The sequence below is a fragment of the Carya illinoinensis genome, chromosome 7 (genome assembly GCF_018687715.1).
Source record: "Carya illinoinensis cultivar Pawnee chromosome 7, C.illinoinensisPawnee_v1, whole genome shotgun sequence".
NCBI lineage: Eukaryota > Viridiplantae > Streptophyta > Magnoliopsida > Fagales > Juglandaceae > Carya > Carya illinoinensis.
This window is the reverse complement of record NC_056758.1, coordinates 40,656,011-40,679,109: the sequence shown is the minus strand read 5'-3', so window position 1 is coordinate 40,679,109 and position 23,099 is coordinate 40,656,011. Positions and strand designations below refer to the sequence as shown.

The window sequence follows — 23,099 nt, the reverse complement described above, 5'->3', positions numbered from 1 at the left end:
GAAATGCATAATTGTTGTAAGAGTTTTTATTTAAACTCTATATACTACACACCCATTTTAATAGAGTTTGAAATAGTTCAAAACTTATCAATTAAAAGATAAGTGATAATGAAATAAGAAAACTCTTAAGAGATAAGATTAAAACTTTATATCTCTAATTATAGTCGAACACAAGCTCTGAGATTTCTTGATGGTCAGAAATTTATAAATAATATTGAGAAGTTAAAGGGTTCTCACCTACAATATTAGAGTGTCTTTTGACATCGTAAAATATTTATGAGGCAAAATTGTTAGGGTGATCATTCTATCATAATCAGATCTAATTTTTTATCAAATTGATAAAAAAATATATATATTTATTTATTACTATTTATTATTATAGATTATATAAAATTAAAGATCCGTTTATTAATATTAACGTTAAAATATTTAACAGTTGTTTCTTTTTTTTTTTATGGCAAAAGTGGAAATTAAATATTCCTTTGATACCCGCGATGTCGCCCAATTTGATTCATTGGGTTGGGAAAGTGAAAATTCCTAATGATTGTACGTGAAGGCTACTCCTGTTGAATCCGTACGTTTAAGCACGCGTTCTTCTTCTAATTCCCACGGTTCATGCATTTTGACCAAATGAATGACTTTCCGTAATACATAACTTGGAAAATTTGAAGAACATGCATTATATTCAGCTAGGTAGCCAGAAGAAACGGCAGAATTTATACGATGATGAATGATTATTTTATTGGAAACTGCATGTTTTTCTTTAATTATTTCTCAGTTTTTTTTTTTTTTTCCATCTATCGAACAACAAATTAAATAAAAACAAGACTAAAGAATAATGTTAAATACAGTTATAAATTATACAAATATCACATAATTTATTTTTAAATAAAATAAAGTTCATCATTTAAAAAATTAATTTTTTATATAAATCTTATATTTATTATCTTTTTTAAAAAAATATGTAATGCTTACGCATTTTATGTAATCAAATATTATTTCACCTTTTAATAAATTAATGCAATTACTGAATTACATTCGTAAATGGTGAAATGAGTGGGAAGATATATAATTGTAAAAAAGTCGTTATTCTATCATTATTCTTTATTAGAAATTAAGCGCTAATTCAAGTTATGGACATCCGGTTCGAACCGGATGCAACCGAGCGGGTCACATGAATACGAGGTCTTTAATTAGCATTTAATGTTGACAATTTGCGACATAATTATTAAGAGATTTCCTATTCATTATCCATACATAGTATCGTATATTATTTTTATTTTTATTTTTTTATTTTTTTGATTTTATTTTTCTTAAATTAATTGACTTCTTTTACTTATCATTTATATATATCATATATTTGAAAAAAAAAATTATAAATAATATTTAGTGCGAACATGATGAATATAAATTTTCATTTACTAATTCCTACCGGAAATTACAATGACTAGTGCTGTGTTGATATAGTAGTACTTTCCAAAGAGAATGTACCTTGTTCCATTGTACACGTATTATTTACAAGGAAATTATATATTTTTTCAGTTTTAGAATTTGTAAGTTTCTTCTATTTAAAAAAGTTGATAAATTTAAAATTTATATAAAATAATTATTTTTAAATAATATATCATACTTTTTTTTAATGTGGTGCACAAAATTTGCAGACCCTAAAATTGCATTTAGTATTATTCAATTATAAAAGATAGATGCTATTTGTAATTTTAAAATATGTAAGTTTCACACACTTATTTTGAAAAAAAAAAATAAATTTAAAATTCATATGAAATAAATCTTTTGTTAATGGTGAATCTAACTTTTTTCAAAGTATGGAGGGTTTGCATACCCTAATATTATATATAGTATTGATCAATTATAAAATAGCTGTAAGTTTATCATTATTCTTAACTATTCTAATCTTTAACATACTATTTTATTGTAAATGACACAACTTAAATATAATATATTTGGTTGAAATTAACTCTAATATCATGACTAATAATGAAGGAGATAAAATATCTCAAGAATAGATCAATCAAGCCCAGCCTATCAAATGACCCCCACTAGAAAACAACAGAAGGAAATAAGAAGAAAAGACAAAGAGGAGATAGAGGGGACAAGGAATAAAAAGATGTCAGAGGAAAAAAAAGATAAAAATGAAAAAGGGTGAAATGCAAGTAGGCACGCAAGTAAGGAGTGAAATAAATCTGTCATCCCTCATCAGTCTCAAGATAGAGATAAAAAGGAATTAGATCGGACAAGAAATGAGGCTTCTTCGACTTCTTCAACTTTTCAATCTCGCAACTCATGAAATAATATCTCATTTAGTAAATAAATCTCCGACTTCTATTATATGGTAAGAAATGAAAAACCATGATAGATTGTAAAATATTTATATTATAGTAAATTTGATCTCTAAACAATTTGTAGACGTAGACCCAATACTGAATCACATAAATTTATATATCTCATCTATTTATTTTTCGTGCGTTTATTTTATATTCACTATTGTGGATATATGTATGGACTTCATATAGTCATTGTGGAGGCTCCAAACCATTCTGATCGAGGTCCAAAACATCACGGTGGACAAGAAACTCCTATTTCGGCATGATGTGCAATTCTTTGATATTAACAGATACCATTTTCATTTTAAATGATCGGTGCACTTTAAGAAATATCTCTTAAAAAAAACGTTTTTAACATTTAGCAGTACTTCTCTATGCAGTATTAATATATTCGTATTTGCAATTGAAGGGGGCCGGGGTTGTGGCCCGTGGGCATTGAATAGTCGTGCCCTTCGGTGTTTTGTTTTTTTTGTTTCGGACTTTTTTGACACGTGAGAAGACCCAAATTATGTTTTACGTCCCCTTATTACGTGTATTGTGGTGAATTGTCAAAAGGCCTAAGTCAGTCTGCGCGTCTTCCTCTCGTCCAAGTCCTGTAATCATTATGTATAGAAAAATTCTATTTTCAGTCTCTAAATAGAGATTATATGTATAGACTTTTTATTAAATATGATAAAATATTATTTTAAGAGGGATATATAAAATTATTTAAAAAATATTTAAATAGGGACTGTACATAGTAGTATTACTCAATTGAATTATAGAATTAAATGACTAGATGGACTTTAGGCGGCTATTATAACTCAATTTGCATCCCTGTATTTGACTTTTTTTTGGTGGAAATCAAATAAAGTAAAAGAAATGTTTAATTTATAAATGGTGAATCCTAAACTTTCGGCAGATGAATTAGTATTGTTCATTTGAATGGCGAGTCCTTGTTCAGAGCGTCAAACACCTTAAAAAGTTAGAAATTAATAATGCTTTTTCAGGAAATCCAGGACAAAGCTTGACATCGTGTTTGGACTTTGAAGGCCCATTTTCTTGTTTTCATACTTTGAAGGCCATTCGGACGCTTAGATCTAAATTAGATTGGCTGAAGACATGAGTCCAACTAGATTCGTCCATTTTACCCAATGGGCCTATCACTAAATTCCCTTGATGATCTCGTGCACAAAAAAGACCCAACCCTTTTTTGTGGCCAGCAACGTTCCAGTGCTGGGTTATGGGCTTTGTTCATTGAAGTATTTGGACTGGATCATCCAGGCCCATAAGTGGCTATTCTGAGGCGTTAAACATTAATTTAGTTTTATAAAAGATAATTAAGGGTTAGTTTGGATACAAAATGATTTCATTTCATCTCATTTCATCATTATAATTTTTTTAAATTTTCACATAAAATATAATATAAAATTTAATTTTTTTTAAAATCTCAAAATAATAATAATATTAAAAAATAATATAAATAAATTTTATTTAACTTTTATCTAAAACTATCTTATCTCATCTGATTGTCCAAATTAACTATGCCTAAACAGTACTGAGTTGTTTCACCTCATAGGGAATTGCTATTGAGCCGGTCAAGTTGATTACACATCTAACACGAGAGTATACAGTTACGGTCTATTGGAAGAGGTGATCGGTCGACTATCCCGGGAAAGGATCGAAAAGAGTTTCGTTTGTCACACCCAACAACTCAGCTCTGAACCAAAGGTTTTGATAAATGGGAATAGTTAAAAAATGAACAATTTAATGAATTAGACCATTTATGACAATTTTAGATTAATTATTTTAATATAAATAAAAAATATTAACAATATATATATGATGCTATTTAAGTATTTAAATTCATGTAAAAAGGAGTTTAAAATATGAATTTATTTGCTAGTTTTAACAATAATAATGTATGAATATAAATAGTTTCATGTAATTTATGTATTTAATCTCTATTGTCCTCAATTTTTTGTCATCTATATAGAATATATAAGATGCTATTAAGTTACAAGTATATGACAATAATATATAATATTTCTGTACAACCATGAATTTAGTATTAAATACTTAATTTTGTTTTAATTTCCATTAATCTGAATATATAAAGTAAAACGTACACTCTATTTTTATCAGGACCCCATTCCCCCTCTTATATACCTTTCATATTTTAATTTGTTATCCATGAAAAGCTTGCTTAGGAAAGAAATAAAGGGCATGCCCTATAGGGAGGGAGGGAGGGAGAGAGAGAGAGAGAGATGACATAACCACATAGCTAGAGTTCTTATCGATGAGGACAGCCATGGATGAATGATTCAATCGTGAGTGGTTTTGTTTGGCATGGAGACACGCACGTGAACTCAGTTTCTTCCCTTCACTTCACCAAACAATACCAAGGAGAAAATGACTTCTTCCGCTATAATAGCACAGCGGGAGTCTCCCCAAAGAGAGTTAACTCGTAAAGAGCATGGGACATAGCATGTCTTTTGGCCTTAGGGTTTGGGGTCCGTCTTGGGTCTCTCTCATCTATATTAGCTGCAGAATCATAGGCATGGGCTGGTACATGTTTCCCCGTCCCCTTAGTTACGCAATAATAGACTCTCTCTCTCTCTCTCTGCAACGCCATGCCGCACTTCTATATATACTTGGTTTTCTACACATTTTTTCGTCGATCCGGCCAAAAGAATAGGAAGTTTTTATATTTTGGCTATATAAATAATGAGATCTTCCCGCATCGTTTTCTTATCATGTCTACTTTCAACCGCTTTCTATTTCTGTTCCCCAACTCTAATTACTACCTCATCTTCCTTTATTGAGCTCCCTGCAGGCCGTCCGTCCGTGAGGAAACTGAGCATGTTAAGTCCCTACGACAAGCATAAATATCACAAGGTAAAGGTAAGCTCAAAAGTCCCTCTCAATGTGAAGGTTTTTTCAGAAGACTTACCAAAAGATTGCATACCGGCATGTTATACTCCCATTAATATTGATCTAGTTATTTTCTGAGAAAAAAAAAAAACAAGCAAACAAAGTTACCTAGCTTTTAACTTCCCCATGCCAATTGCCAATACTTCTCTCCCAGATGAATCGATATCTACACCTTTTACAATCGAAATGATCTTACTTCCCGATACCTTATATTGGGTATGCATGTATCAAATGCAGATCGGTGAAGATCAGATTAAAGGATCAAGTACCGTCGCAGAAGGCTCAATGGCACTCAAACGTACAAGAAGCGGCCAGGACAACTTAGATCATGAGTTTGTCTACCACATTGATTATCATGGGGTGACAACACATCCGACCCCAACTCCGAGGCACCCTAAACCTTAAGACAGTTTAGGAGTGCTAATTATAATTCGTTTCTATATATGAGGATGAATATGCAGCACTACTTTGTATTAGTATGTTTGAATATAGATGAGAAGTTCAAGTCCTGAGACATAAATAGGTACTATTTTAAACATACATATTGTTTTCTCAACCAAAACGATTGCCCAGAAACGCTAATAATGAAGGAGATCCGTACTTGTTACAAAGAAACAAAAACCAATCTATGATTGTAAAGATAGTAAGAGGTGCCGATTTTCTCTTTTTTCTGTGTGTTTTTTTTTCCCAGTGCAAGTAGGTTGGAGATCAGTATTTGTTACGAAGAAACAAAAACCAATCTATGATTGTAAAGATAGTAAGAGGTGCCGATTTTCTCTTTTTTCTGTGTGTTTTTTTTCCAGTGCAAATAGGTTACAAAGTTTCTAATCGAACATTAACCCTTCAAAATTCAAGTGGGTACGAGACGTCGAGAACGGGATTTATATGTTCGTTTCTGTAATCTGATAATATTAAAAAAATACCGATCTAGGCTTTTAGTGCTGCTTCTTGCGTGCATTTATTAGCAGTTTGGCAAACATACCAAAAAAAAAAAAAAAAAAAAAAGGGATTGGACACAAGTGATCAAAATGAGTTCTGTCCTGAAGTTCATGAAAAGATGAAACTGATCTCAATAGTAAAAACGCTCCAAATTAGCACACTCGGAAAATTTCAATAGGATGTGCTACTAAAAAAGAAATATTCAAATCATGTTTATAAGATTATATATATAATACATGTTGAGGGCAAGCTCAGCACTGTCAACTTTCAAGTTCTGGTTCTGGCTGTGGTTCCACCAACAAAGTCATGAAATATGAACAAAACCCCCCACCTGCAGCACTTTGATCAACTTCAATATATATATAATCTCTCATGATCAGATCAACTCCTGTGATTTCATCACGTACGAAACAATATTCTGGTGACTTTCTTAAATTTTAAAACAGCTAGCTCTTAACCACAATATCAGGACCAACAGTACTTTTGTTTTGCTGTCCTTTTACTCTCAATTTAATGGTTAATATAGCAACACCAACATGATGAGAATCCACCGACGTCTAAAACGACGATCTACGACAAATTAAGTCATATGATTCTGAGTACGTACTTGTCATATATATTTCGCCATGTCAAACACATGACTAGTCATTGAAATTCAGTACTTGCTAGAATCATTTAAAACCATCAGTGAATGGTTCTAATGGTTCTAATAATTAATACCACAAGGGGTTCAAATTCTATCACTTTACGCAAACACACTCTCATAGACAGACAATTACCAGTTAAAGACGTACAATTGTAACCATGCATTTTGATGACCTTCTATGTAATAATTGAGGAGATCGCAGCCAGCAAATGTACTACATCTAAGATTGTTATCACATCACATCTTAGAGACAATATACAGTGGTGCAGCCCTCCAAGATAATGGGTCCTAAACCCTGTACCATGACTTATAGACATAAATGCCTTTACTATATTATTTGGTCAAGAAAATGGGTCAGTCGCCCACATGCACTGTTTTCAGCTTTTTAAAGATAGCAGTACTCCAATCATAAAGAAGATCACTTTGCAATCACTACATAGATTCATATTTTAAGAAAAAATCATTGAAATGAATAATAATGTGCGGCTATCATGATTTTCTTCTTTTTTTTTTTAATATATATATATATATAATCGCCAAACTACTCTAAATTAGTATCCTCCATATGCAAAGTGTTTGATCGGAGAGATTTGATCCAGTACAAGAAAAAAAAGGTAAATTGGTTGCGAATAGTCTTTTTATTGCAATAAATTGATTACAAAATTCTGTTTTTCTTATATTATGAGTAGACTCTTCATGTAATTAAGGAGTACTAGGGCATATTAAGATTAGTGGCCTTGTAATTAAGATCCACCACATGACAACATGAATTCAGTCGTACGTGACAGTCATGTTGATGCTTCTTAGTATTAACTAATAGTAGTTTTTAGATTGCAACAGATGGCCAACCCACGTGATAAAAAGACCACCCTAGATCCATGAATTTGTTGACTGACCAATCCAATTGAGTCCCTTTTTAGTGGACCAATGGGCATGGCCGATGCGAATCAATTAAAGATGGCTATTGCATGGGGTCTAATTTATAAATTTATACAGACATGGAATCAGATCATCACAGCTAGTTAGGCTCAAGCAATACTATTGTTGATTGATCATTTAGAATCCAAGGATGTTCACCAACAGCTAGCATGACCCATTATGATGCAATGAGCTGAGATCGATATCTTTGAATCCCTCATCATTATTAATTTGGTAAGCTGCTTTTTCCCCCCGGTGATTTAATTGGGTCCAGTTTGACTTCCCAATGTGAATGCCAAAAGTTACATTTAGCCCACCTATGGTCGAAAGGGAGATTTAAGTTTTTTTAACAATAGATCAAATGATATTTACAATTATAGAGTGTGTAAGGATCGCATACTCATCTTGAAAATAATGAGTAAATATGTGATTCAAAGAAAAAATTAATTTTTTAATAAAGAACTCTCTACTTTTATACTCTTTTTTAAAAAGTACGACGTTTGTACAACTAATCATTATGATAGTATCATAAAATGCCGTTTTTTACCATTGATCAATGACGATTCAAACTCCAAGTAGATGAAACATAATTCTTCTAATATAATATAGATACACCTTGTCTAAGCAAGTAACCATGCAAACAAGTCACCTAATTAGGTAATTTTTCCCCCAAAGACGTCAAATATTTGTCAATTGAATCACAAATCATTGAAAGGATTTACTATACATCAGCTACTATTCACTTTCATACCACACACTTATAGTCTTATCATAGGATGTAGGTGTACTTTTCATAGAATATATTAGTACTTTTTATAGAATGTGTGGTGTGAAGTGATGAATAATAACTGAAGAAAAGAATTTTTCATCAATGAAATTGTGCCTTGTCTATAAGTAGGTGACTCCAATCATGGTTAATGATACTGGAGTGTTCGGCCCATTTGAGCCACCCACGAAATGGCCCATGGTGGTAAGCCCGGTGGGTTTGGGTGTTGAGAAGTGTTGAGGAGAGTTATGAATAGTAATAAAAAGTAGGTGAAAATTAATAATAAAGTAATGAATAGTAATAAAAAGTAGGTAAAAAGTAATGAATAGTAAAAAATGTAGGTAAAAAGTAATAATAAAGTAATGAATAGTAGTGAGAAGTGTTGAAGAGACTTCAACACCCAAACACAGCTGAGTACTAGCAATGGTTTATACATCTTCATTTTCAAAATCACATCTTTTAAAGATTAATTTTGAAGATGAAGAAAAATTCCTATATTGGATTATGTATTTTTTTACCAAATAATAATAAAATATTATTATATATTTTTTTCCCTAAAATCTGGATAGTCCAATAAATTCAAGTCAAATTCAATATCCAAATCCAATAAATTCAATCTACCATATATATATTCAACAACATAAAAAAATCCACACATACTCTATGTGTGGTCTAATTTCATACAAATTTATAACTTGGATGAGGAAAAATAATAAAAATAATGTTTGAAGAAGGAAAATGACATCTTCAAAGATAAATAATGACTGTTCATAGTTATTCAAAATTATAAATATAGATAAACCAATGTAGATGATTTTAAGGAAAGTTTATTCAAATTTGAGAATAAAGATGAAGATAGATAAGTCATTGCTAGTGCTTTTAGATTGTCCAATCTGCTAGCACAATGGTCATCCCTCATGGTGGTGCTGTTTTTATTTATTTTTTATTTTTCTAATTTTTGTAATATATATTTTTTCATTTATTTGTAATTTCTAAGATTTTATTATTTATTTTAAAAATTATTTTTATTTTTTGAATGATATAATTAATTTGAAAGTGAAACGCCTGTATAAGTTTTCGTTAAGACTATTATTCAGCTCGTGGCATATGGAGGACTAGTTTAGATATAAGAGTATTTTGAAAATATTTTATTATTATTTTTTATTATTTTGTATACCTATTTACTATTATTTAATATTTTATAATTAATTTATTTATATTATTCATAAAATATCTAAAATTGTCTCATGCTCAAACGCAAACTGGTTTTGCTTAGCCACTGAAAATTCTCAGATGAGAATTTTGAGTTTTAAAATTAAATGTTAAAATATTATATTTTAATATTATTATTATTTTAGAATTTGAAAAAATTGAATTATTTATTATATTTTGTATAAAAATTTAAAAAGTTATAATAATAAAATAAAAATTTTATATTTAAGATTGAAAAATTTCAATGCGAAAGAGTATCTAGTTAAAGGATTTTAACTGAAGATCGACTAAGGACAGAATTGAAAGTTTATTAAATTCCGTTAAGGATTTCTTTTCGTTTTATTTATTTTAATCAACGAAAATGTTTCTTCCGCGTAAAATTGCCAGGATTCATTAACCGGTGTTTCTCTCTCCCCGTCGCATACAAACAAATTAACAAACCTTCCCGAGAGACAAACAGAGGGAGAGTGAGAGAGAGAGAGAGATTCTATGGCAGCGAGAGCGGTAATATTGTCAATTTTAGTCATTACAATAGCTGCATCTCTCTCATGGGTATCATCATCTTCGCCTGAATCTGCTTCTGCCTTTGTCAAGAAGACCATCTCTTCCCACAAGATCGTCGTCTTTTCCAAATCCTATTGCCCGTACTCTCTCTTACTTTCTCCTCAATATTGTTGATTTCGATTTGTAGTTTGAAGATCCTAATAGTATTCGATTTTACTGGGCTCTGAACAGTCTGTAGTATTATGCCTTTGACTTTTTTTTCTACAGAGTTTTATATGCTCTGACTGACATTTTATGGGATACACTTTCTTCCAATTCCTCATTTGAATGCTTGTAAATATTATCCGTTTAAAGTTACTTTTTTTTCTTCCACCTGAATGCACTTGCCGGGCTAGTTTGATTTGCTTGTATTGGCATATTTTGTGGTATGGACTTGAGCGCACGTATATATGGATCTGATCTGGAGTGGCGCCGCTTGGCCTGTTAAGGATCTGATTGGACTAAAATCCTTGTATTTTTGTTAATGAATATTATACCTAGATACTAATTTTGAGGAAGATTTCGGACAAAAACTTGCGAGGAAAAAAAAAAAAAAAAAAAAAAAAAAGAACTATCAGAAGCTGCTGAGGGAAATACTCAGTTCGTCTCTTTGAGTGCCATTTATATCCGAGTATGACGATGCCTACATTTTCTTTTTTGAAGTGAGCTATTTTTATATGAATAATTTATTGCAGGTACTGTAGAAGGGCAAAAAATGTTTTCAAACAGTTAAGCCAAGTACCCCATGTTGTTGAACTTGATGAGAGAGGTATGTTCATGAATACCTTACTGATTTTTCCTAGTTAGCATAAAAAGGATATTATCAGGGGATCCTGTTCAGAAGTAACAGAATGCAAAGTAACGTGTACAAGTAAAGTCTGTTGAATGGACTGCAAAAGTTGCTCCTAAGTAGTTATATCAATATGCATGCTCAATCTAACATCTTGAGATCCAGTTTTTAGGATTAGCATTTCAGCATTAGAGACTGCAAATATAATGTAATAGATCAAACTTGTATTGTGATAAGGGGAGTTGGAAATTTGCATGGCTTGTAGTGGTAGCTCCCATTAGAAGAAAGCTGTGTGTGGCTGCGTGTGTGTGCCTGTATATGCCATGGTTTGGGTACCGAGGAATATTGATGTGTCGGCTCTTTATTTTGCAGATGATGGCTCAGACATTCAGGATGCCATAAGTGATATTGTTGGGAGGCGTACTGTACCCCAGGTGTTCATAAATGGAAAGCACATTGGGGGCTCAGATGGTAAGTTCGTATTGACAAACTTGAATAATAAAACATGTAAAACCCTCAAGTGGTAAAACTTAACATTACATGAAAGAACTGCACCTAAACATTTCCCTCAAGTGGTAAAACTTAACATTACATGAAAGAACTGCACCTAAACCTTTCTTGATGGTGCATTAACGGGACATGGCTGTACATGTCTGTCGTTGTGAATTCATGCTATTTAATATAATGCAATTACTGGTGTTCTGGTGTTTGTTGCATGCATAGGAACCATAGATGGTAGATATAGATAGCTGAACAGTTTTTATAGTGTTGGTCAGGGCTAACAGCTTGACATAACTTCAATTTGGTGCTTGTCTAGAATGCCAAACTTTCAATAGAAAGGTTCTCCTAGCAAAATCATGATATGAAACTCATTAGCATATTGATTCCAGATACTGTTGAAGCATATGAAAGTGGAGAACTGGCTAAGCTTCTTGGCATTGCTACGAAGGATGAAGATGAACTCTGAACCAAGGCACAGATAATAAGATACAGACCATTCATCGCAGAGTAAATCCAGATGTGGTGCTTATATTGTATTTCTTTGCATGAGGGGTACAGTAATGACTCGAAATTTCCTTTTTCATCATATGCTAGTAATTAAAGCCGGATTGCTCGGTGAGAGAATGCTATTCTGATCATTTCGCTTTCACCTATTGAACTCTGGGAGAATTTTGAGGCAAGTAGCTGATAATAGTAGAGAATGATGGCTGTATTTTAATGCCTCTCTTGATTTTTTGGAGTTTCTTTGTCTGAAATACCGGCATTTCAACTGAAATACAGGGGGCTGACTCCTGATGGCTGCTTAACATAGATGTAAGCGTTTTTAAGTCTCAGAATCGCTTGTATTTGGTGTGATGGTCTATTTACAACGGGAAAAGGGCATAAGCTGGACTTTCCATGTGTAACGTAGGCCTCATCCGAGAGGATTCACCAAGTGTTTTTCTTTTTGTTCTATATTTTTAAAAAGTTGAAAATCTTATTGAAACATCAATGGCTTAACCCACAGGATGTATTATGTATGCAAGAGAGGATATGCCAAGTTGTGCTCATCTCCTCCTCGCATAGGACCAGGTAGTAAAATGATGGTAGTTTCTTTGAATTTCTTTCCATGTGAAAATCAAGTTTCTTTCATGTGAACAAAACTGAATGAACAAAACAGAAATATGTTAATGATTTTAAAATCCACTTCCGAACATAATATTTGTACTATTGTCACTCATTGAAATAATACTTAACACAAACATTATAACAAATTCAAAAGCTAGCTTGTTCGGAGCCAAACAATAGCAGTTTTTAACATCTTGCATCTCAAGAGCTATATCTTTTGTTGAACTCAGCCTCTGCCTTTCAAGGTTGAACTAAGGGAGAGTACAAAGATTCATCGTCCACAATTTCTTTCTTCTCCATGTCATTGGCTTTTGCCCATAGAAGTAGGTAAAGCCCCAGTATAACCAATACTGCTCCCACAATGCTACACAATAAGTAATAACCCTTTAAAACCGAAGGAAAAGAAGGTATGAGATAATAAATTATGTATACACAAGTTCATACCTGCCCAAATGTGCAGAATTTCGCAAGACAAATGTCTGCAGAAGAAACGATAAAACGACCAGAAGTGGGTTAAAAGCCGTTGTGAATACAGGTCCCCTCTTCTTAATGGACCATGTCATTACATAATACGATAATCCTGTCACCACAACTCCCTGCAATTTACTAGAAATGATTACTGGTTGATTGCATGATGAATGTTGTTGGATTTTGGATATCATATATATTTGGGCTTACTCCTAGTAGTATGGTAATCAAGACAAGTCCTCCTTCCCATTTTAGCTTCCAAGATGAACTTGATGAAACAAATGCAGCGACAATGGCAGATTGGATCGTACCGAATAAGCTCATCATGGCGGTTAAGGATAGTTCTGCTGGGTATAACCGAGTGACATGTCCCTGCATAGATTACACGACTAAATCAACAATGAAACAAGCTTTGCTTGTGCTTAAATTGGATCTTCAATTTGCAGAGCCGTTTTTCTAACCACTACAATGTTCCAAAAGCTTGTTGAAAGCACTCCAACCACTATCAGTGTGCCGCCAATGATGCCATCGCTGATCACTTGAACGTTGAATAACATGGAGGTCAGCACAACCGGCCCATTCCACAATACTAAAGTCAGAGCTCCGGCAGCCGACAGGGCTAGACCCCATATCTTGGCCTGCCCGTTGATGCTCCAACATTTGAGCTTTTCTTGACGGAAGATGAGAGCCAGTGTAAATACAATTGAGGGGACCAAGTTCAATCCAACGCTTTGATAGGTCGACGATAAATATTGCAGGGACACTGCCAATAGTATCTGGCAAAGAGTAATCCTACACAACAATGTGCAAAAAATTAATGAAAATACTCGAAAAGAAAGGTTCCTCTATTCGGAGTAGTCGCTCTGCCCCAAACTTCAAATGCCGAGTTTTGTTGCTGAGTAAACAGATTTTGCCAAAGTATGACAAGATTTTGCAGTCCATTTGTGGGGTCTCTCATCGTATCAAACGAAAAATTGGTGCTCAATCTTTGATTAGGAGGAAAGCCAAATTGGAAGACAGTGGCCTCTCCGGAGCAACTACGCCTCATACCACAAGGAACAAATCAGAAAGTGCCCTGAACCAGTCTCATTTGGAGAAAGCTTCCAATTTAAATAACAAGAAAAAGCTTTATACTTAACTGCAATAATCCCATAAGGAATGCATAGCATAATATCTTGAAGGTGAGAGGAGGCCTCGCGTTCCTGCGAGCAAAAGCAACTCCATGCTTAAAATGTGGATATGGGTCAAACATAAATCATAAATTTTAGGAAATAATCGGGAGCGAAAAGGTTTAAAGTTGTCTAGGCCGGGATGGACCAATATACTGCGTTTTCAATCCTCCTGAAAAGGCCCACCGGAGGTAAAATTGAGAGTAGTGACCATTTCACAGTTTTCATTACATTATAGCATCTCCAATTTCCTATATTGGTCTTTTAGAAACGGAGGGATGCCCTCTCTACCATTTCTTGGTTATCAAGGGGAAAATGTGGATAAATAGACTCATATGGTGGGCTTATTTACAATTAAAAACTAAAGTTCAAACATTGAGAGGCCACCTTTTTATTTTTTGCCCCCGCTACCATAGCATTTTGGGAGGAAACCAGAGTAAAGAAGATGAAAGCACTCACTTATCGATGAAGAAAGCGAGAAGAGCCAAGACAATGGTAGAGATGGCATGCCCGTAGACTTGGATGATGAGAGCACTGACGCCAACGGAGGTAAGTGATTGCACCAGAATCATGAAAATTGCAAGGCATAATTCATTCAAAGTTAGGAATACGTATGCCTTACTCTCCTCTAACAAATACAGCAGCCTTGTCGTCTCCATCTCCTGCTCACTAGCCTTCTATTTTTCTTTTCTTTTCTTTTTTTATTTACTCCCTCCTTTCTGAATAGCTTGCTAGCAATAATTCATGCTATGAATGTTAGGTTGACTAGCAGAAGGAAGAACTGCCACGCCCCACGTGTTGGGTTCGATGAAAAGTAGGACGATCATTTTAGGACTATCCTAGAAAGCCTAAGATTCCCGAATTAATAAACTAATGAGATTTTCTTGGGCATTCTTTAAACGTACAAATATAAAATTGAAACATGTGTATGTATATACATATAAATACATTTATATGACTATTATTTCTTTCAAAAGCCAATATCTGGGTACAATATGAATTTAAACCTCGTGCAATGATGTGCTGGACAGTTCTTTACATTTGTGCTCGCCCCTCATCGGCTAACTTCCTGCCCCTCCACTCAGCACACCCATTTAACTGCAACATCTGCAGTGCCACCAGGCCCATCAACGAGTTAGAAATATGGCCACATTTGTTCCCAACTAGGACTATAAATATGGCCACATTTGTTCCCATATGCCCCTCCACTCACCCCACATAGAAATAAAATTAGTGAGAGAATCTCTATCTTCTCTCTAGGCAAAAGAAGCTGAAAACCGTCCGAGGGAGGAGGGGCTCCGGCTCCTCCCTCCCTCCTCCTCCAACCCTTTCCTTTCCGTTTTTTCGTTTTTTTCTTTTCTTCTAAAATAAGATCTGTGTCCTGTGGCCTCCACCAGAGGATGTGTTCCGTCCCGAGGCCTCTTCTTTGTTTTTACACCTAGCTGGGCGGAGATTTGATTCTTTTTGGGGGTGGAGGTTCTCGGTTCCGTTTTGGGTGATGCTCCTGACTGTGGTGGTATAGTCTTCTGTGGGGTTTGCTCAGAGGGTTACGGTGTGAGTTGATTCGGGTGTTTTGCTCCTGGAGATGAATTTTTGCATGTTGGTTTGGGGTGTTTCCCGCGGGATGAAGGATCTTTGTTTTAACCATGGAAAACAGAGGGTGTTTTTTCGGGTTGGATGCCAAGCTGCATGGAGGTTTAAAGGGGTTTTGGGGTGGAGTCCAGGTATAACTCATGGCGCTTCACTCCTGAGGATGGTGGCCGAAAATCGGGTGTCGCAGTGTTTTCCTTGTTTTATTTTCGTTTTGGTTGTTTTTCGTTTCATTTTTTTTTTTTGTTTTGGTTGTTTGGTCTTTGGTTTGGGTGTCTGGAATAAGCCTCTCACCGGCTCGATTGGTTTCGTCTCTGGTTTCTGTTTAGTTTAGCCGAAGTGGTGTAAGGATGGTTTTGGTGATTATGGGCTGGCGACGGTGACGGGGATGAACCTGGCGTCGGTTTGAGAAACTCTGTTTTTGGCTGGGACGACAGAGCTTGCTGCTCTGTTTTTTGGCGTGTGGTTTTTATGGGCTGCCTACCCATGGTTGCCGTGCTTTCACCTGGGTCAGTGGTGCTCTCCGTGCATCGTGGTGGAGTGGCTGGCTCATGTGCTGGTTAACGGGTATAGTGGGTGGCGGCGGGAGAATCAGGCGATGCAACCCTAACGGGTTGGCTTGGGCTGGGCCCCCATGTGCACATAAGCTGGGTTTTGGCTTGGGATGGGCCCCCACGTGCATACAAGCCCATTATCAATTTTTTTAGTTTTTGTTTTTAATCTGTTTTAGGTTTTTAATAATAAATAGGTTGGTGTCCCACTCCTTTTTGGAGGAATGTGAGTTTTTTATCCTACTCCTCTTTTGGAAGAAGGTAGGTGTTGGTACTCTTCCTCTTTGGGAGGAGAGAGTGTGGATGTACTCCTCCTCATTGGGAGGATGGAGTGTGGGTGTATCTTTCTTCTTTGGAAGAAAGGTTGTTTTAGCTCTATTTTGACATAGCGCTTTCTCTTTTGACTATTGTCAGGAGAGAAAGTGTAGAAGTTAAGACAATGTCTGTCACAAAGAAATTTGTTGACGGGGAAGCTCCTGAGCAGTTGCGTTAGTTGACTTAGTATTGATAAGTCACAGTTGTAACTTCGTTTATGAATGAATGCAATGAAGCATCTTTCCATCAAAAAAAAAAAGGACTATAAATTCCACCGTTGTCAAACCACTCTTATGAATGATCGTCTCGATTGATATTAGCCAAAATTGCCTACGTTTGTTTTGAGAGATAAGCTGAGATTATTAGAATAAAATATTATTAGAATATATTATTTTAATATTATTTTTAAATTGAAATTTGAAAAAATTATAATAATTAAGTGAGATGAGATGAGATATTTTATAAAAGTGAATAAGGACACGCATATAGCAGAGGAAGGAACATTGTGCCCACTCAGTGGTTCTGGTCATCCCTTCCCTTCCCTTCCCCATCTTAGAGATGGATTTTCCAAAGCTGTTCTTCAAGCAAACCAGAGACTTTGATCAAGCTGCGCCTTCCACGCAGCTCTTAGTAGAAAGAGTAGATCAGTTTTCACAAATTAATACAATGATCAGAAGACCAACAGATACTCCAGGAAAGCAAACACCCATCTGACGGTTCCTCGATGGTGATGGAGACCAAAATATTTTGAATTGCTTTATTGTCTAAAACTGGCTGTATATAATATATGTATACTACCATGCCAGATACCACCGCAAAGTCTCGTGCGTCTCCCAATTCCACCAAAAATTTAGTATATTGTTTCCAGACCTCTGCCATTTGGACCAGAAACTACAAACAAATCTTATTCATGCAATTTTTAAACATGAAATTTTCCTTCTTGCTTTAAGTCAATAGATGATAAAGCAGAACCAGAGTTAAATAACGTTAGGTTTAACTTCTTAGTCATTAGTTGGCATATCGACATCTGATACAATGTTTGCAATATTTAAGATAGATTAGATCCTTTAGCATAGCATAATTTCACTAGCAATTATTCTAGTAAACATGGCTACCGCTGCACCAGAAATGAATATACATACTTCAAAAATAAATGGCTTTTCCTTTCCTAAATTTTCCATAAGCAAATACATAGAAGGAAAACTGCACGTGACAGGAGAAATGATCTCAAGTTACCGGATCAAAGAGAACAGCAGATACAAATAAAAAATAGAAAAAATGATAAATTTCACAGGTCACAAGATTGGTAAAATTCAATTCAACAACATTGCAATAAGAAACTTAAAAACGTCCCTTTGTTCAGAACTATTAGCAGCTAATACACGATATCCTTTTTTCCTTCTTATTTTAAAAAAGTTGAAAATCTTATTGAAATACCAATGGCTTAGCCCACAGGATGTATTATGTATGCAAGAGAGGATATGCCAAGTTGTGCTTATCTCCTTGCATAAGACCAGGTAGTAAAATGATGGTAGTTTCTTTGAATTTCTTTCCATGTGAAAATCAAGTTTCTTTCATGTGAACAAAACTGAATGAACAAAACAGAAATATGTTAATGATTTTAAAATCCATTTCCGAACCTAATATTTATACTATTGTCACTAATTGAAATAATACTTAACACAAACATTATAACAAATTCAAAAGCTAGCTTGTTCGGAGTCAAATAATAGCAGTTTTTAACATCTTGCATCTCAAGAACTATTGCTTTTGTTGAACTCAGCCTATGCCTTTCAAGGTTGAACTAAGGGAGAGTACAAAGAATCAGCGGCCACAATTTCTTTCTTCTCCATTTCATTGGCTTTTGCCCATAGAAGTAGGTAAAGCCCCAGTATAACCAATACTCCTCCCACGATGCTACACAATAAGTATAACCCTTTAAAACCGAAGGAAAAGAACGTATGAGACAATAAATTATATATACACATGTACATACTTGCCCAAATGTGCAGAATTTCCCAAGACAAATGTCTGCAGAAGAAACGATAAAACGACCAGAAGTGGGTTAAAAGCCGTTGTGAATACAGGTCCCCTCTTCTTAATGGACCATGTCCTTACATAATACGATAATCCTGTCACCACAACTCCCTGCAATTTACTAGAAATGATGACTGGTTGTTTGCATGATGAATGTTGCTGGATTTTGGATATCATATATATTTGGGCTTACTCCTAGTAATATCAAATATGGTAATCAAGACAAGTCCTCCTTCCCATTTTAGCTTCCAAGATGAACTTGATGAAACAAATGCAGCGACAATGGCAGCTTGGATCGTACCGAATAAGCTCATCATGGCGGTTAAGGATAGTTCTGCTGGGTATAACCGAGTGACATGTCCCTGCATAGATTACACGACTAAATCAACAATTAAACAAGCTTTGCTTGTGCTTAAATTGGATCTTCAATTTGCAGAGCCGTTTTTCTGACCACTACAATGTTCCAAAAGCTTGCTGAAAGCACTCCAACCACTATCATTATGCCGCCAATGATACCATCGCTGATCACTTGAACGTTGAATAACATGGAGGTTAGCACAACCGGCCCATTCCACAACACAAAAGTCAGAGCTCCGGCAGCCGACAGGGCTAGACCCCATATCTTGGCCTGCCCGTTGATGCTCCAACATTTGAGCTTTTCTTGACGGAAGATGAGAGCCAGTGTAAATACAATTGAGGGGACCAAGTTCAATCCAACGCTTTGATAGGTCGACGATAAATATTGCAGGGACACTGCCAATAGTATCTGGCAAAGAGTAATCCTACACAACAATGTGCAAAACATTGTTTGGAATATTTAAGATAGATTACATCCTTTAGCATAAGCATAATTTCACTAGCAATTATTCTAGTAAACATAGCTACCTCTGCACCAGAAAACAATCTACATACTTCAAAAATCAATGGCTTTCCCTTTCCTGGATTTTCCATAAGCAAATACATAAAAGGAAAACTGCACGTGACAGGAGCAATGATCTCAAGTTACCGGATCAAAGAGACAACAGCAGGTACAAATACAAAATAGAAAAAATCATAAATTTCACAGGTCACAAGATTGGCAAAATTCAATTCAACAACATTGCGATAAGAAACTAAAAAATGTCCCTTTGTTCAGAACTATTAGCAGCTATTGCACAGTATTTTTATTTTTTTATTTTTTATTTTTAAGTAAATTCGAGGAAAGGTCTGTACAAGAGCAGGAGTCGTGCTTGAACTTTCAGCTTTGGCGCATTATACAGCAGGTATGTTGGAGAAAGAGAAGCCTTTGTATCCCTTATAAGCATAGTATGCAATTCGTGTATAGTAAAACCCTGGAATGAACAAGATCGACCCCAGTATTGCGAAGAAGAGCCCTATTCATTCATCACCAAAACAAAATCAATCTCAGAAAGGCCTAAACCTGGCAAAGCTCTGTTAGTTAAATTCTGTACTACTCTCCCCTGATCCCTCAGCAGCCCAACAGATCAAATTTCAGAAGAAACCACCACAGAAAGTATCACTTCGCTTTGTGATCTGTTTGGCTACGAAGAAATCGTAGGAAAATTGAGCCGTAAAAAGATCCCAAATTTTATAACATGAATTCGATTAATTTCTCGTCAACCAGAAGAGGCTTAATTGGAAGTGAGAAAACCAAGGAATAGAAGAAAATGTTTACCGTGAGCACGATCGCCGCCGACGTGGTTGAAGGCCATGATGAGGCCGACGATGATGCCGACGGCACCGAAGACGAGGAGGGAGACGGCGAGAGCGATCTCCTTGATGGGAGGCCTGTTATTCACCGTATACGAGGTCTCCATCATTATGTCGTCGTCAGTTATCGAGAACGCGTGGTCCACGTACGCCATTTTCTTCCCTTCTTGCCGCGCGCACACTCTTTCTCGATCTCTCTCAGTTGTCTCTGCAACCTATTTGATATTTTTTCGTTTGAGAGAGAAACTATTTGATATTTGATTAAGCAAGTTAAGGCTTTTTTTCTTCAGGAGGATTCATGAAATGGGATGAGAGTCGGGAGTTTGGTTGGAGGTGAGGTTCAAAGTAGGAGACTTTTCAAAGAGGAGACGTGGGTTTTGGACCAAAATCCAAACCTCGGCTCACACGTCAGCAATTGGCACCCAACGAATTGGATGGGGCTAATAGACTCAAGTCCGTTGAAATGGATAGACGAACTGAAACACCACGCTATCTTTTAACAATTCTTTTGTTTTGACTATGTCATTTAAGCTTGTCTTTTTGATGTGTTTTTTATTGTAAATTATACTTTCATTGTTTTTTTTAAGTTTCACTTAAATAGTAAAAATATTTTATATTACCTCATCTTATTATTATAATTATTTTAAATTTTTAGATGTAATAAATAATTTAATTTTTTTAAATTTTAAAATAATAATAATATTAAAAAAATAATATTTTATTTAATTTTTATCAAAAATTATCTTATTTCATCTCACTATTCAAACTACATCTTAAATATTTTTTAAACACATTTAAAAAATAAAAAAATATTAATATACTAGTAATTATTTCCTTAACCAGTAAGTAAAAACAAAAGTTAAAATTAAAAAAAAATACATTAAGAGTCAAATTAAGAGGGCAAATTTCAGAGACATAGTATCATTTTCCATTTTCTTTATATAATACTTGCCACTTTATTTAGCAGTGAGTGCCAAGAATTATTAAAAAAAAAAAATTCTACTCAGCAACCTTACATTATAAATACGTTGAATAAATAAATAATAAAAATTCAATTTATAGTATAAGATTACTGAATAAAATAACTCTTATAAAAAAAACTCTCACTTATTTATTTTATAAAAATAAACTCTCTTTAATTGAGTTATTTTTGTCATTAGCCTTAAATAAGACTAAAACAATATTATTATTTTATAAAATAACAACTATAATTGTTTATACGGGCTGAATTGTTTTATCCGAAATCTGGATGACCGAATTCATCTTAACGGTTATGGGATCGAATTTCATTCAATTCGGTTCAAAAAACAAAATTTTCTATTCGGGTATATTCAGAGCATCCGCATGCAATTTTATTTTTTTAAAAATTTTACTCATATTTTCAAAATATCTTATATCTTATTTTCTATTTTTTATTCGTTATTTATTATTTTTTCTTTCACTTTTATTTATATTCTATCTTTATATTTTATTAAAATGTAAGTTTAGTATAAAAAAATATAAATAATGATTTAGTATTGCTACCTAAAATCAAATGCTATTATAACAATCCTAAAAACAAATCAAATTATTTTTCTACTTTTCATATATTTTTTTCTAAAATTTAGCTAATAATTGAATATAGAAAATGGGTTGCTGGTGCTCTCAAGTACAAGTACTAATCCATAATCTGGTTTATTAATTTTTGAAAAAAATAAAAAAAATCGATTTCTCCATCTGGTTTAGTTTTTTTTTTTTTTGTTTTTTGAGGGAAAACATCAAGTTTTCATTCATAACAATAAGTGTCAAATACAAAAAGGGATATCATCTACCGAAGTAATGCTATCACCGATGCTTAATGCATCTTGACACAAAGCGTGTGCTACTGAGTTACAAGTCCTCTTTACATGGCTTGCAGTCCACACAGTGAAGGAGTCCAAGGTTGCTCTTACAGCCTTGATCAGCACCCCTGCATAAGAGTATGCTTCTTCTTTGGAATTTAGACAGTTGACTACCTGCAAGGAGTCACCCTCCATGACCACATCCTACCAACCTATAGACTTGAGGAAGATAGCTGCTTGAAGGGCAGCATAAGCCTCAGCTAGAAAGGGGTCGGGGTAGAGAGAATGGTTCATTCTCAAGGTGGCTAGAACCTTTCCCTCTCAGTCTCTGACTACTACCCCCACACCAACCTTACATCTTGTTTTATCTAAGCCTGCATCCCAATTAATTTTCAGCTTCCCTTGTGGTGGGGCTTCCCATGCTAGGAGTACACTAGAGGGGGAGTAGCACTGCCGGGCAGGTTTGTGTGCTTGATTAAGGTCTGTCATGAGAAGCTTGACACTTTGGTTGATTGAGCTTGGGTGAGAGAGAGTACTGCTGCTGAAGACAACTTCATTCTTTCTTTTCCAAATTTTCCAAGCCGTGAGCCCAAACTCCACCATCTCTTCCTCTTCAAAGGTTCTAAGGCACGCTTCTAGCAGAATCTTGAATGGCAGGGGGAACTAGCCTTTTGGATCCTCTTACTGCACTGGCTCCACACATCCTGGGCAGAGGGACACTCCCAGAGGGCATGTGCTACTGTCTCGGGGTGGATCCTGCAA

The 23,099-nt window shown here is 34.8% G+C and overlaps 3 protein-coding genes and 1 long non-coding RNA gene across 9 annotated transcripts; 2 read left to right on the top strand and 2 right to left on the bottom strand.

Moving 5' to 3' along the window:
• Positions 1–4,581: 4,581 nt before the first annotated feature.
• Positions 4,582–6,036, top strand: LOC122315578. The gene is made up of 2 exons (XR_006244058.1): positions 4,582–5,225; positions 5,493–6,036. It is a non-coding gene; the product is annotated as an uncharacterized LOC122315578 (long non-coding RNA).
• A 4,085-nt stretch (positions 6,037–10,121) lies between these two features.
• Positions 10,122–12,292, top strand: LOC122315577 (glutaredoxin-C4). The gene is made up of 4 exons (XM_043131571.1): positions 10,122–10,380; positions 10,975–11,048; positions 11,442–11,540; positions 11,960–12,292. Exons 1-4 carry the CDS (start codon positions 10,226–10,228, stop codon positions 12,034–12,036), a joined length of 405 nt encoding a protein of 134 aa, XP_042987505.1. The 5' UTR covers positions 10,122–10,225; the 3' UTR covers positions 12,037–12,292.
• A 425-nt stretch (positions 12,293–12,717) lies between these two features.
• Positions 12,718–15,037, bottom strand: LOC122315574 (WAT1-related protein At2g37460-like). Its single transcript, XM_043131563.1, has 6 exons — positions 14,774–15,037; positions 14,285–14,347; positions 13,607–13,937; positions 13,356–13,517; positions 13,122–13,273; positions 12,718–13,041 (listed from the first exon to the last, which is right to left on the bottom strand). Exons 1-6 carry the CDS (start codon positions 14,971–14,973, stop codon positions 12,918–12,920), a joined length of 1,032 nt encoding a protein of 343 aa, XP_042987497.1. The 5' UTR covers positions 14,974–15,037; the 3' UTR covers positions 12,718–12,917.
• Positions 15,038–18,720: 3,683 nt separating this feature from the next.
• LOC122315576 (transmembrane protein 230-like) lies at positions 18,721–20,936 on the bottom strand. Of its 6 annotated transcripts, XM_043131568.1 has the most exons (5): positions 20,483–20,936; positions 20,020–20,180; positions 19,693–19,780; positions 19,001–19,589; positions 18,721–18,918 (listed from the first exon to the last, which is right to left on the bottom strand). In XM_043131568.1, the coding sequence occupies exons 1-2, from the start codon at positions 20,670–20,672 to the stop codon at positions 20,059–20,061; spliced, it is 312 nt and encodes a 103-aa protein (XP_042987502.1). In that variant the 5' UTR covers positions 20,673–20,936; the 3' UTR covers positions 18,721–18,918; positions 19,001–19,589; positions 19,693–19,780; positions 20,020–20,058. The 6 variants fall into 6 exon arrangements, with proteins under 6 accessions (XP_042987502.1, XP_042987501.1, XP_042987504.1 ...); XM_043131567.1 differs by having other exon boundaries at positions 19,001–19,780; XM_043131570.1 differs by lacking the exon at positions 19,693–19,780.
• Positions 20,937–23,099: the final 2,163 nt, after the last annotated feature.